Source organism: Anser brachyrhynchus (genome assembly GCF_964034855.1).
Source record: "Anser brachyrhynchus genome assembly, chromosome: 5".
Taxonomy (NCBI): domain Eukaryota; kingdom Metazoa; phylum Chordata; class Aves; order Anseriformes; family Anatidae; genus Anser; species Anser brachyrhynchus.
Window position 1 is genome coordinate 8,416,271 of NC_137699.1, and position 14,478 is coordinate 8,430,748.

General features: G+C 36.3%; 2 protein-coding genes across 2 annotated transcripts in view; one reads left to right on the plus strand and one right to left on the minus strand.

The window, feature by feature from the left end:
* The window catches only part of MPPED2 (metallophosphoesterase domain containing 2), a 603,962-nt gene that overhangs the window by 272,119 nt on the left and 317,365 nt on the right, over positions 1–14,478 (plus strand). The window lies entirely within an intron of this gene.
* Positions 4,195–7,845, minus strand: FSHB (follicle stimulating hormone subunit beta). The gene is made up of 2 exons (XM_080595278.1): positions 7,333–7,845; positions 4,195–6,715 (listed from the first exon to the last, which is right to left on the minus strand). Exons 1-2 carry the CDS (start codon positions 7,531–7,533, stop codon positions 6,479–6,481), a joined length of 438 nt encoding a protein of 145 aa, XP_080451404.1. The 5' UTR covers positions 7,534–7,845; the 3' UTR covers positions 4,195–6,478.

The window sequence follows — 14,478 nt, forward strand, 5'->3', positions numbered from 1 at the left end:
TCAAAATCTAAAATAGCCAGTGTAACTTGTAAATAAATTGTTGCGTATTGGTGTTTGTATGAATATATGCCTTAAAAAGACAGTCCTCTGGGTGTTGTACACACTTACTGACAAACACTGACTAGATTGTGCATAGACAGGAGCTGGTTTCATTATACTTTTACATTGTCCCTGAACTAAGCATCTCAGCATAAAGTGGTTTCAAGTTCCAGACATAATAATCCAAGTATATGAACACATCCAGCTACTCATAGATAAAGATCTACTTATTGTAAGGCTAGATTGCATTAACAAAGCCAATGTGGTAAAGGTATATACATTCACATTGATGGTGTAAATCAGTCTCCCATCTGAAGCGTTAGATTGCCTGTGACTGAGAATTCTCACGAAGATTCAGATATTTATCCTAAAAGAAGAAGTCATTCAGTGAAGAAGAAATTTATAGATTGGACCAGATCAATTGCTTGGTAGGATCTGTCTTGGATACTTCTTGGAAGTGGTGGCAGAGTTCATTTTAAGCTGTCTTAATTATTTCTTAATCATTAGGCTAGCTGAAATGCAGACCCTACTTTTGAGTTATATGGAATTGTCATGCCGTTGATGTTCTTAAAGGCCTGTTTGAAAAGGCTAGTGCTGCCAGAGCATAGACCTAATCCTTAGCCTTTTGCATCATTGACAAAAATTTTGACAGTGTCTAAACCAAAAAAATTCTTTCTTGTTTCTTAACATTTTTCTTCATTACCATATTATTCTGACTAGGAATTTCCACAACATTCACAAAAGCATGAAGACCTGCCAGTGTTTTACTATGAGAGAAGGAAACAATGAAAACCAATACCATAGTTGAATGAAACTTTTTTTTTTTTTTTAAATACACAGAGCAAGGGAAAAATTGGATTTCTCAAGTTGTTCAAGTTTTCTCTTACAGAATAACATTATACTATGTATGTAATACCTCTGGAAAAACAGTATTTTTCAGTGAATTAAGAAGTCACCAGTGTGAAGTAAAAACTTTGTTCTTGCCCTTTAGAGTTGTAGCATGTAAGAAAACCAATAGTTAAAGATGGTAAAGCATAGCTAGTTAATTCTGTCTCTTCCCCACCTACACATAATAAAACACTGACATTTGATTTCTTGAAAGTATGTTCTTTCTCTAACCCTGCTGCTTTGTTTGCTGTATTTCCCAGAGACTGCAGCCTTGTGAGCTGCTGTAATGTCTGTCAGTATAAGTCACATTGAAAGACCAAGGCTTTGATAGCTTATGTTAATAACATAAATTGAAGAGAAACATGAGATACACAGAAAAAAAAAATTATAGATCCCATTGCCTGAGTGGAGGGGAGCCACTAATCTCAAGGCTACCATCTCCAAATGAATTTTTCAGGTTAACTGCTCAGCTCTTTTTTTCTTTATTTGTAGTTTCAAACAAGATGTTAATTGTATTTTTAATGAAAATAAAGTGTGTGGCTACATATTGCATATTGCAAAAGTAAAATGCACTTCCTGAGGTGTGAGGGTGAAGAAATATGGCATAGTAACCACACTCTCAACTGTCTTTCCTTTTCCCATATAAATAGCCCCAGATAAGTGCTGCCTCTACCTCACAGGTACAAGCCGCAGTTCTAACATTTCTGTTTTCCACCTATTGTTTGTACTTACCTCTCTCTCAAGTTAGATTTATATGTGTTTTTGTTTTTGTTTTTTATGACTAATAAATTCTTATGTGTCAGTTGGGTTAATACCAGATGGCATTTATATATATATGCTTTACTTATGGCAAAAAAATATATGTTGTGAGCCAGGTTATATGCCAACATTATAAAGACAAGTGGCAACTTGTTTTAAGATAAGATTAAAGGTTTACAGATTTTAGTCAGAGAATAACAGCTGAGCATTGACAGCAGTGGGGTGATGCTATTATGCTGATGCTTTATTAATAGCTTATAGGTGAGGAATGTGTTTTTCTTTGCATCCCTGTAAAATCGGGGTGTGCTTTATACCTAAAAGGCAGTTAGGATTAAATGGTCATTTCAATTAGTAGGACTATGAATACTGCTGCTGAACTTCATGTTCCCATCTTGATGTCTGGAGAGCTTCAAGTACGACTGGCACGGACACTCATAAGATCAAGGTCAAACTGTCTGCATAATAAATGATAGAAAATATTAATTCCCTCATAGATGTGGTGGCAGAGATGAATAATCTTCATGCAGTTTATCTGTACATCTGGGTATTTGAAAGACTCAATTAATTACAACATATTGAATCCTACATTGTGTTCCTCTCAAAGGTCTTTAAGGGACAGTTCAATGCTATGTACTGCCTGCCTCTATGCTGCATGCATTCAGCAAGGGATTATAAGTAACAGTTTTCCAGGTTTCCTGCTTTCAAGCAAGGAAAGAGAGAATTTTTTTTACCTGGGAGTAAATAAATTGTATAAGAGTGAAGATAGGTTAATCCATTTTAGTTTTTTCTACCTCAGGGACATGACGTTTCTCTAAAAAGTTAATTTCTGTAGGTTGGTGACTAAATGCTGACATATCACAAGTTGTTTTTTTCAGAGCCTGCCTTTAAAGTTAGAATTTGTATGAGGTTTTTGAAAAGTTCTGTGTTAGCAGAACAGTTGTACTGAAGCTGAAAAACTTTTACCTATTGATTTCAGTGGAAAGGGTTAGGCCCATGGTGAGAACTTTTGCCAATCTCCTTCTGAATATATTAGGAATGTGTCTAACAGCTTTCCCACCAATTTACTACTTAGTAGCATATCATACTAAGACTTACTCCTCCTAACAGAGTCGCCATTTATTCATCATAATAGCACTAGGCGAACATCATACGAACTACTTCTTAAATATTTTTTCTTAAATAATAATTCCAAGCAGATTTGAACCTCAAAGTACACTAAATTTTTTGAAAAACATTGAAGTGTAATTAAGTTTAATGAAATGATTATTGGGAACTGAATGGAAAGTGAGCTTTGATTAGACAAAGTCTGTCGGACAAACTGTTGAAGGTAGTAGTCCATGGTATCTTCAAGTCAAGCCAGCCTCCTGTAAGAATTTCTGAATTTGTCAGTGAAACTACTGACAATGAAATGTTCGCAATCAGTCTATAGAACAGCAAATAACAGTTGACTTGATGTGGAATGGATTTTACTTTGGAGTAGAAGATCATTGCTAGTTTCATAAAAACAGAGGTGTGCATTCAAGGCTTGCTGTTTTTAACAGAAAGATTTCGATGGGACTTGCATGTTTTCTAAACCATTTTTTTTTTTTATGATCACTTATGACCAGAGAAAGAAGCTAAATTCAAGAATTTATTCTTTTACTGCTTTCCTATTGATATATTGAAATACATAATGCTTCTGATGCATGAAATACTCATCTTTTCAAAAGCCAGCTATATGGAAGAGAGTCTGGTAGAACTCATCTCTAAGTACTGGACAGGGGTTGAGAAACCATTTGAAAGAGGTGTTTTCAAAGGCTGTACTTTGCTTGTGCTTATATGGAGAGCACCTTTATATGAGAGGTTAATTTTTATATGAAGTACCTTTTTCTTTACATCTTTCTGACTCTAGGTCTTGGTATTTTACTCAGCATTGGTACCTAAGATGTGTGAGAGATAAGAAGTGAGTCTGGAGGCTTGAAATGGTGCATGATTAGGAGTTTTTTGCTAGCATTCTGATATTAACTTTACTACTCTTTTGACTACAATTGTTGCAGTTCTGAGGTTCTGAATAGATTCCTTTGCAAAATGAAAATGAGTGGTTGCAGTTGTCTGGTAGATGAAATAATACCTGTATAATTTTTGTTTTCACATGCAAGCAAATTCATGACAGTTGTGGATTGAGCTCTGGAGAAGTTCTAATCTGTATAGTTTAAAAAATATATTCGTAATAATCATTATTCTGATTCACAATTCTATTGTGTTGAAACTAAAAAAATATTTCATTGTAATGTTACCAGATCAGGCTAAAATGTAAATGTATCAATCTTTTATTTGATGTGATTAGGATATATATTTTTTGGCAAAGCAAAAAAAAAAAAAATACGGCTCAGGTGGGTATATTAGTCCCATGAAAATATTTCTAGGGAAGAAAGGTGTGGTTTAAAGCATAATTAAGTGGACAGATGGACTTTTGATGGACTTCTAAGTTTTCAGTTTTCTAATTAAGAAAGACATACATAACACAAGTGCAACAAAATTGTTTTTATTATTCCAAAGTGCACAACAGACAGTGTAGATATTTACAGATATAAAGCATATATTTTTCCATACTTTTTGCTTCAAGCTCCTCTGTTTTGCAATTTTTATTCAAAATTCCCTCATCCAGATGAAATAATTCCTGATGTAAACAATATATTTGTATTTAACTGAAGTCAACTCTTGCTTAAAATTGAAATTACGCACAATTTTATTTACCTATTACTTTACCATTTTTAAAACTTCACTAGACCGAAGAAAATGCCCATGATAATACAATTTATAAATAAAATTAAGTTACAAGAGCTAATATCTTACTGTAAAAAAGTTACAAATGAAATAAGTTAAAATATCTGTAATAAGAGAGATCCAGAGTAACAAATTCCCTTTATATAAATGTTTGTGTAAGGGTCTCAAAAACAATCATGACAGCTGGTAGAGTAATACCAAAATAGTGTTGGAAGACACCTCAAGAGGTGGTCTACTTCCTTCCCTTGCCTCATGGAAGGTTAACTTTATTGCTGTCATTCCTGATAGGTCAACATGTTATTGAAGACCTGCCACTACTCCACAGACCCCCTTCTCTCTTCTTTCCTTCACCTAACTATTTATTTCAGTGTCTATTTTATCTTTTCCTTTTGGGAGATTTGCTAGTGACTACTCTGAATCTTGCATTAGTTGTTCTGTTTGCTATGAACGTGGCAAACTGACTGTTCCTTTTCTCTTTGTAACAGTCTTCAAGCACGTAAAATGTTTCACTGTTTTTATTCCCCTATTACCATCTATAAGACAAACAACTACACTTCAAAAAAAAAAAATCTTTCTTCTAAGTCATGTTATTTAGGTCTCTACTCATTCTTATTACTCTTCTGTGGACTTTCTCCAGTTTTTCAATACCTTGATGTTCTGTGTCCAAAACTGGAAATAACATCTTGTCTGAGGCCCTTAGAAGATTGAACAGAGTAGTGGATGTAGGTTGTGCATCATGTCAGCTCTGCTCCTGTTCTTGCAGCTCAGCTTTTCCATAGTAGTGTGGTACTGTTGACTCATACTTAGCTTGTATAACCTCCAAGTCTTCTGTTCAGAACTGCTGTTGAACCAGTTGCTGTCAGTTGTGTATTTGTGTAGGTGGTTGTTTCTGTTGAAGAGACATATCTTCTTTTTTCCTGGTAGGATTTCATTCTGTAGATTTCTAACCATTTTCCGAATAATTTTAGATAACTTTCCATTCTCATTTAGATCTCCAGCTTGCTTCCAGCCTGTCCCATTCATACTGATTGCTGCAGAATTGTATGAATTCACTTCAATCTCAGAGGCACTACTGCAAATGACTTTGAAGGTATGCTCTCACACCAGGTTTGCAATACCAGGGTCAGATTCTTCTAGATTCATCTCTAAACCTTTTGTGAGACTCCTCTATTAAATAGCATTGAAATAATTCTCATTCTTAAGTTCTCTTGCATAATAAGAGGAAATCCAGCATTTCAAATGCATGGCAATTTTTTTCAGATTTGTTTAACTGACTTAGGACGTTTGTTTACCCAGGTGAAGGTAAACAGCCAAGCATTTCAAGCAGCAAGTTAGCCAGGTAGGACCTGGATTTCATGTCATTTGTGTCACGGTGTCATTGAGCCTGAGCTAACAATCCTTAATGAGAGAGCACAAGAGTTTGGTGACTTTCAATATTTGAACACAGGATTTGGGCTCTTAAATAAACATGTTGTTATTGTTTAAAGAGCGTAATGACTAAGAAATATTTTGCCAAAAAAAAAAAAGAATCAGAATCTCATCTGAGAGAGGTTTACAGTCCAACTAGTAGTTAGTAATACTATCGATGTTGGATCTGATAAAAACCAGTGCTGCAAGGCTTTTTAGGATAAGTGAATTCTAAGGAGAGATGCAGGGCATAATAAAGGCATGGAAACTGTGAACTTTTTAAAAGTATAGGATAGCATGGAGTAATCCAAGTGAACTAAGCTGTGGAAATACAGAAATATAAAGAATGAAGGTGGAATAGAAAAGAAGAGGAGGCAAGAGCAGAAGGAATCATAAGCGGCATTCTATAGACATTCTATAGAAAGTAATTTTAAGGAAAGTAGAAGAAGTAGTGAAGGCCTGAAGAGAAGTATAGTCAGTAGCTCTCCATTTTAGCTTTAAAAGTCTTTTTCAGTCTTGTCAGTTTCTAAATAGCCTTGGCTATTAACTTCCACTTAAACCTGGTCAGCACTATTTAGAAGAGCGCATATAAAAACCAAACTACTATCTCAAGTACCCTTCATTGGTTACTTCCATTCTGACTGAAGGAGCAGTAGGATGGCCCCAGTCCCCTCACAGTGCAGTCAGTGCTGTCAGTGTCACAGGTCTCACAGTGGCACTCTGTAGCTACTGGGTATGAATAAAAAGATTCAGGATGGTCACCACAGCCAGGGATCTTCACTGTTTCATACACAACCTCCTTGAAGGTACATGTTTGCTGAACGGATGATACTGGTGGATATTTATATACCGGATCCTGAAAATTACAAGAAGGAAATATTTATTTTGAAATTTGTCACAGGGTAGAATTCTTTGTTTTTACAAAATAGATAAAAGACCTAATGTGAAGTCTTGTAAAACCAGTGGGGAAAATCCTGCTGAGATAAAAAGGATTTGGATTAGGCTATTTGAATCGCACCTAGATCCATATACTTCTCCTTTCAGGAGAATGGTTGTGCAAGATAGGTTTCATACCGTCACCAGACAACCTTTGCAGATTAATGGCTTGATTCTTCAAATTATTTTCTATTGGAAAAGTAGAGTCTACATAGTGATCGCTGCTTTATTGTGTCCATTTGCGACCACAAACTGAAAAGAAGGCAGAGATCCAGATTCTCATACTTTCACTGCTAGTTATACAATATAAACGATGTGTGCAGCCAAATAAAGATCTGAATTCAACTAGTATCTTTTCATTCTTCCTTTACCGTTCAGACTGTCAATGTATCTACTTTCCTATCAAATAACACAGCCATTATTCAGCCTGTTCTTTCACAAGGCCCATGTGTTCATTATGAACCGGAGAAATTGGTTATTCATACATCACTTCAGTACTTAATTTTGATGCCTGAATTTTAAAATTAAGATTCTCACCCTTGTGAAGCAGTATCCTGAGCACCACGTGGCATTCACTGTAATACAGAATTCACATTCTTCTCTTTCCACTGCTATAGTAATATTGGTGAGCTCACAGCTATAGCAACAAATTGCTTTCCAGCAAAATAACAGCACATAGCAGTTAAGCGTCTTCATCCTGTGCGTAAAGCAGAAAATGGATCTGTATTGGAGAAACATATAATTATTTTCAACAGGAAATATTTATAGAAACAGGGAGAAATTAAGTCTTCATATTACCTTCAAGTGTTTCTATAATAGTAAGCTTTCAGAGGATAAAGTAATTAAGTAGATCTATCTGTATGCTTATTGTTAAAGGAGTTTGATTTTCCTAAGCAACTGAAATGGTATATCAGCAGTCTTTGCAGAGTAAGAACAGCTGAGCATCATACTACTTTCAATGAAATACTTTATCTAAGTTTCGGTACAGATAATGTGTCCTGTTTTTTAGGAGAAAGAAAATGAAACAAGGGAAAAAAAAAGAGCAAAGGATAACCTGCTTTAAAAAAGAAATTAATTGCATACAGTGTTTGCAATTTGAAAAAAAATATTTCCAGATCAAGATCTGATGAAAACTCACCTGTATTCTACTTGCCTTCCTGGTAATAGCTATAGTGAAAAGAAAGCCCCAAGCTTACCTTTTATACTAAATCATGTGTAACTTATACCTTGAGGATTTGCAGAGAATTAATGCAGCAGGCATTAGTTTGGTACTTGGTGAAAGAGGATTAATGTTCAGCCAGACAGTGAGATCAAGCCTTGTTAAGAGGGGAAAAAAAAAGAAAAGCAAAACACACTTAGGAAGTGATCGTGAAGGTTACTGTCACAATGTCTTTTTAGACATTTGCCTGGATTTTATTCGCTGGCGTTTAGAAATAGCTGACCCATTTCACAATTTGGAAATAGGTTGAGAAGCCTATTTTTTGGAAAAAAAAAAAAAATTCTCAGGTGTTTTAACTGTGTTTTATGTCAGCCACCAAAGCGATATGCTGGGGTGCAAGGTGGTCCTCTGGTAATTCACAGCAGAGACATTGTCAGAGTGTTTCTTATCTAATGAGTATGCTCCTGAGACTTTCAGGATACCAGTCTTAATTGCTTTTCTCTGTGTTATGTATGAGTGACTGTACTCAATAGGCTGTGTGTGTACTTGTTTATTGATCAGGGGTCCAAGAAGGCTAGGAGTAAGTGTTTTGTTAAACCAAACTTGACATTTCTTTACCATCTACAATACCGCTGTAGCTCATCACAGTTCTGATTCCTGTCCCAGTATAGGCACTCCTGGTTCCTGTCTGTCACGTTGTCACTTTAAAAAAAAAAAATATATAACGGATATCTATACTGTGGAAGGGGGCTATAAAGATGTCATAATTAGACTCTAGATCGGTGTTTTCTGCCAGTGATCTCAGATCAAGTATTGTCACATTACAGGGAAACTAACAATGTTTCTAACAGGCAATCGTGTAACTCAACTTGAATGCATTCCCTAGTTTGTCATTATAATAAGGTTCGATGACCAGTGTTCCCTGTTCACTGCCCTTTTTCTGCTGTCAAAGCTAGCGATGTGTGCCTCTGTATCAGAATAATGACAGGGAAATAACTTTGTTGAGCTTCACATAAGATCACTTCTGGGGAAGATGACTCACAGTAGTACTGTATTTACTATCACCTGCCCAGAACAGCCAGTCTTGCTTTGTTATGACTGTTCTATTATGGTCAGTCTGACTTTTTACAGAAACCTATCCACAAAAGAAAACTAGACAAGGACATGTAGTTAAAAGCATTTCACCATGAAAAGAAATTCTCACTGGCTTATTAGTTGTCCTGCAGATGGGATGCTTTCCAGAATGTCTTTTACAAGCAAACCCTTTAAGTGTCTCATACCTTCCTGTGGTCCTGCAGTCTGGCCATCTGTTCCAGTGTTCATCCAGTCTGCAATACCGTAATTTGTTACTGAATTTCCTGTCACACCAAAATTAGGAGGTGATCTGCAATTTCTCCCTAGACATCTGTAATAATAGTTTTGTTTAAATGAAAACCCAGTCCAATTAAATGTATAAAGAAGTCAAGAAAGCAGATATCTACCTTTTTACTAATAACATAAACTCTATGGTTGAATAATGGTGTTTTCTGTTGTTTAGGGCTGATATAGTCACACTTCTCAGGAAAGATTCTCACTAATTTCATAGATGCCAGACAAAAGCTGATTAAAATTAATTATATCCCTACAGAGTACCTGGCCTTTTCTAAGTACTAACTTATGCAAATCAAATAAAGCTAAAGGAACTATATTTGAAAAGGACAATACAGAAAATATTGAATCTCTAATTTGCAATGGTCTGTTTCATGATCTGAAGAAGTCATACACATTCACTAACACCATAGTTTCACAAGCAGAGCGTGCAAACTTAGCCCCTGTCATGCTTTCTTCCCCAAGCTACTTTGTTGTGTCTCACACAGCCTCTTCAATTGTGACAGTGCGAATTAGGGAAATCGTTCTGATTAAAAGGAAAAAAAAAATAGAACCAACCAACCCTCTTCTACAGCCTTGCTTTTAATGCTGCTGTATCAGCTTGTTCCCCAACAAAATATACAGCTGCAGCAGTGCAATTGATGGGATTGCTTGGGGAGTGGGAATGGGGGAGGAGGTAAACAGGAAATGCTTGCACAGCCTTCTCCCTGAAGAATTCATGAAGCCACGTTGTAATTGCAATACACTCTTTACAGGTGGATTCTACTGCTACCCTCACTTCAAGAGTGGTTGTTTCTGTTTTCAAGTTGGTGAGCTAGCTATCATCTCTGCTAAATTTATTGTTCAAGTATATGAATATGTATTTTTAAGGCTAATAAGAAGTTACAAATTGAAGCCGGTTCATCTGCGATACATCATTTGAGGAGTGGTAATTTGGAGAGTTGTTATTTTGATAGTGACTTTGATATTGTTCTCATACCTTTTCTTAGAAAGATACATGAAATGAATTCTTTCTCCTGTTGGGTAAGGTGCTGTATTTGTTTATTTCTAAGACTACTAGTTCATATCTCTGGGAAATCCTTATATTCTAATTGTATTGTACTCCCTCAAGTTTATATTCCCAGTAGATTAAAACAAAGTTTATGGTTGTTGTGAAGGGAGTTCACAGATGTTACTGATTCAGGAAACTTTCTTTTTCCCACATATGTGAATATTACACGTAGGCTCTGTGTTATCAGATTTTGTATTGTTTTGAGCAATAGAAATGTTTTCCATTTTAAATGATTTATACTTCTTTAGGGAACAGAGGCAGAGGGACGAACCCTCCCACCTTATACGCTACAGCATCTGTAAGTGTTATGCAGTGGTGTTATCTATCTAGTTCTTAAGTAGCGTTGCTCATCCCAGATTTAGCAGTTGTCGCTATGGTTGTTAATGTATACAGCCTAGGAAATAAAAAGACATGGCAGTTTTTTTTTTTTACAAGTCATAGCAGGCATCACGTTCATATGGTTGCGTTAATATCTTAGTAGCTTCTCAGGGAAATAAAAAACTTCTCTGTGCTGCTCTCTTTTGTGTTCTTTGGCTGTTTCCCTCGGACTATTTATTATTGTAACCTAGCAAGCTATTGTTACCAGTGCTGCCACAAGGGAGCACTTGCTTTGCTATTTCTAATCGCTCATTTCAACCAGAAGTGGTGTGATACAGTTCTGCTGTTGTTTCCTATGTAGCAGTTACTGTTCCTGCCTTCTCTGTTCCTGCCTTTTTCTTTTTTTCGTTTTTTCCCCCAAAGCATTTGACACAGGACTGAAAACTTTGTTTTGTTTATATACCTTAAACTAATGAAATTCTTGTCTTTAAGAGAGGTGGTGGTAAGGCTAGCAATTCTGTTACTAGAAGTCATAAATCTGCCTTGCTTTAAAGCAATGTGGTTTATATCTTTCAGAGAAGTTCAGCATCTATAAAAGTACTATTAGAAAACTTGTCTTTATGTGTGCAACTTGTACACTGTGAGTAATAAATCTGACTCTGTCTGGTTAAAACTTATCTGCAAATTATTCTAGCTGCAGAAAAAAATTAGCTTATATATTTTTAAAAAGTGTCAAGGGACCTTGGGTTTAAGTTTGTGAGATTCATGGTTGTGGTTACATGTTTTAGGTCTTGTCAAATATTATGTTACTGGGAAACTTAATGGTTTCTTCATCTGAGAGCTGTTTCTCATGGCAAGTATGCCTCGAGACATTTTTAAAGATGCTTAAAACTATGGCTTTATCTAAGTTTCTAGGGACTAGAACAGAATGAAGAGCTGGTTCTTCAAGTTGGGAGTTGTGTGCTTTGCTGAGTATAATGGGTTTTGTGTCAAGTTTCTTCTGCGCGTGGCCTGCCTTGACTGAGTACTCTTCCTCTCTCCTTTCTTGTTTGTTGTTCAAATCTTTTTCTGCAGAGGTCCAAATTTAACCTGAGCTATTTAAAGCAACAGACCTTTTTGCTGCTACCCAGTGTTTCACTAATTGATATCCTTGAAGTACGCAGATTCATAATGCACAGATTCAGAAGCAATTTGCAGTCTCTGTGTGGGGTTGATGTTTCACAGCACAGCAGCCCAGGCCTATGTTTCATTGTTAAATAAGTTCACTGGAGCGTAGTCTTTGCCTTTTGTTGTTGCTGGTTACAACAGATGACTTATGTCCTTGCATTGCCCCTCTAGGTGCCTTTGGGATTTACTGTGATTCTTACGCACGTCGCTGGAGAAACTCTCATGGCTTTAGTAGTAATTGTGTTGGGTAGTTGGTCACTACTGTTCAATACTATTTTTGCTGATACTAGTTTAATTTCCCAGCACTGATGATGCAGAATTGTGGAGTAGCTTGTGCCTGCCAAGCACAGAGCTGGATAGCTGAAACAAATCGTAATCAGCTAGAGAGTTATTCATTAATAAAGAATTGCAGTATGCACCTATATGCAAATAGAATATTTCAGCCTTAGGAGAATAAAGAAAATCACAGAATGCATCAGCTATGTATTTGGTAGCACAGAATTTTAGAAAGCTTTTGAGATGTCAGTTTTTCGTTGCTTGGTGCAGAGGTTATGCTTCCCTCATTCCCTAGGCAATACCTACACAAACTGTTTGTCTTTTTAAGTCTTGTAAATATCCTGCTTGCAATCAACAGCAGCAGAAGCTAATCCTTCTGAAACGTGTTTAGTATACACAGAACAATACAAAGAACAATGGCATTCAGTTATCTTTCCTGTATTTTTGTCTCACATGATGTAAATTCATTCCTGGCTGATTTTTATACCACATTTCTGAATATATAACAGCTGTGTTTTCTTACCCTGTTTAGTGATGTGATTCTTACAACCTTCAGCTCTTTGCTGTTGTAAAACCACTGTATGATCTTGGCTTCTTATGTAAGATAATTGGATAACTCCAGTGGTATCTGATAGGAAGTGTGTTAAGATTCTGTTGAGCACTGAATTTATGTTTGTCACAAATGCTTTTTTTTTCCTAACATGCTAAACCAACTTGCATTCTTTCATTTTTAGCATTTCACTTTATTCCAGAGTATTTTTTATTATTCAAATTATTTAAAAAATATACATATACCTTCCTAGATTATTTTCTGTGTATGTAGATGAAGTAACAGTTTTGATCCTGTGACTGTCCTGGAGAAATATGGCTCTTTATTTAGCTTTAAGTATGAGAGCAGTATTTATTTTATTTTGTTTTATTGTATTTTTCTCAAAAGGGACAAGAAAGCATCTTCATGGACTTGACAAAAAAGATTAGTGATATTAGAAAAGAATTGAAAAAGCAAGGGAGAGACCTGATGGAAAATATCTTTCAAGACACATGTGCCACTGATACATAACCAGCTAGGATTTCCTTTTTGTTATGTAAGCAGTTCTTGGGCTGTATAGGTTTGCTGTTAAGCTGTTGATAGCTAAAGAGCAAAAATATTTCTACTGGGATGTGAGTTGAAGAAACTAGAAATAGGAGCATGAGGCTCCACCTGATATGATTCATTACGATTTGTCTTTGCTGATTTTGTGCAGAATACAGAGACCTGTGCAGAACTGTCACACTCCAATTCAAGCGGTGCCTGCATGCCTGTAAAGCAGGAGCCATGCTAAGTGTTGTCATCTTCCACGCTGAGCAGAAGCAGAGACCCCTCTGGATTTACTGGAGTCATGGGTTGTTAAACAGTTCAGTGTGAGTGGAAGCAAAACTGTCAGAGAGGAAGAGCAGTTTGGTTTTTAAATTTTTATTTCAATTTTACAAAATAAATCTGAAAAGTTTGAAATCCTCCATAGAAGGAAAGCCTTTTACTTTGCGGAGTTGCTTCAGGTTGCTGTATTTCTCTCTCAAGTTACTGTCTGTTGAAGCCAGAGCACACATGTGGACTGCTGAGGCAGCTGCCAGTTCCGGAAGCGCTGGGTTCCCCGGCCTTGGAAGTGTGGTATCCTCAGCAACCCAGCCTGGTAGGCTTTGGAGCAGGCAGATGAGAAAGCTGGCAGGAAGCCTAGGTTTCAAAGAACTTCATGGAAATAGTCTTTGTACAATCGGTTTTCAACAAATTTGGAATTTGACATTTACCACCAAAATGGTAAATTTAGAGGAAAAAAAATATCAGAATTTCTTGGTCTTCTGTTTTGGAGAACAATGTTCCTAAGTTGCTAAGGAAGCATTTAAGTGTGTATTAATTACTCTGTTAAACCATATTGATCAGGAGCTGACTGAATTTTGAAATCCAAACCAAAATGAAAACCAAACATACCTGAGTATTCATTTGAAGGGCAGAGTCTAATTTGACTGTTGGAGCACACTGTTACTGCATATACTGAAAAGTAAGTGCTTAAGAGAAAGCTGAGATACTTAGCTGCTTTCACACAGCTTGCTGAGTGGCATAACTGTCAGGTTATGAGCAAGGAGGCCTTTTTGTTGTTGTTAATAAAAAAAGCATGCATTTCTTAAACAGTAAGTTTGGCGGGACTATGCCTCACTCACAAATGGACAACAGCACCTGCTAATTGATTTCAAACTATGTCTATGATACGTAGTATAAGGCTTATGTGAATCTTGCTGACAGTGTGCATTGATAACACGTTCAAGCTGATGTAGAATGATTCAGCACGCTGGATAATTGAGAAAAAGA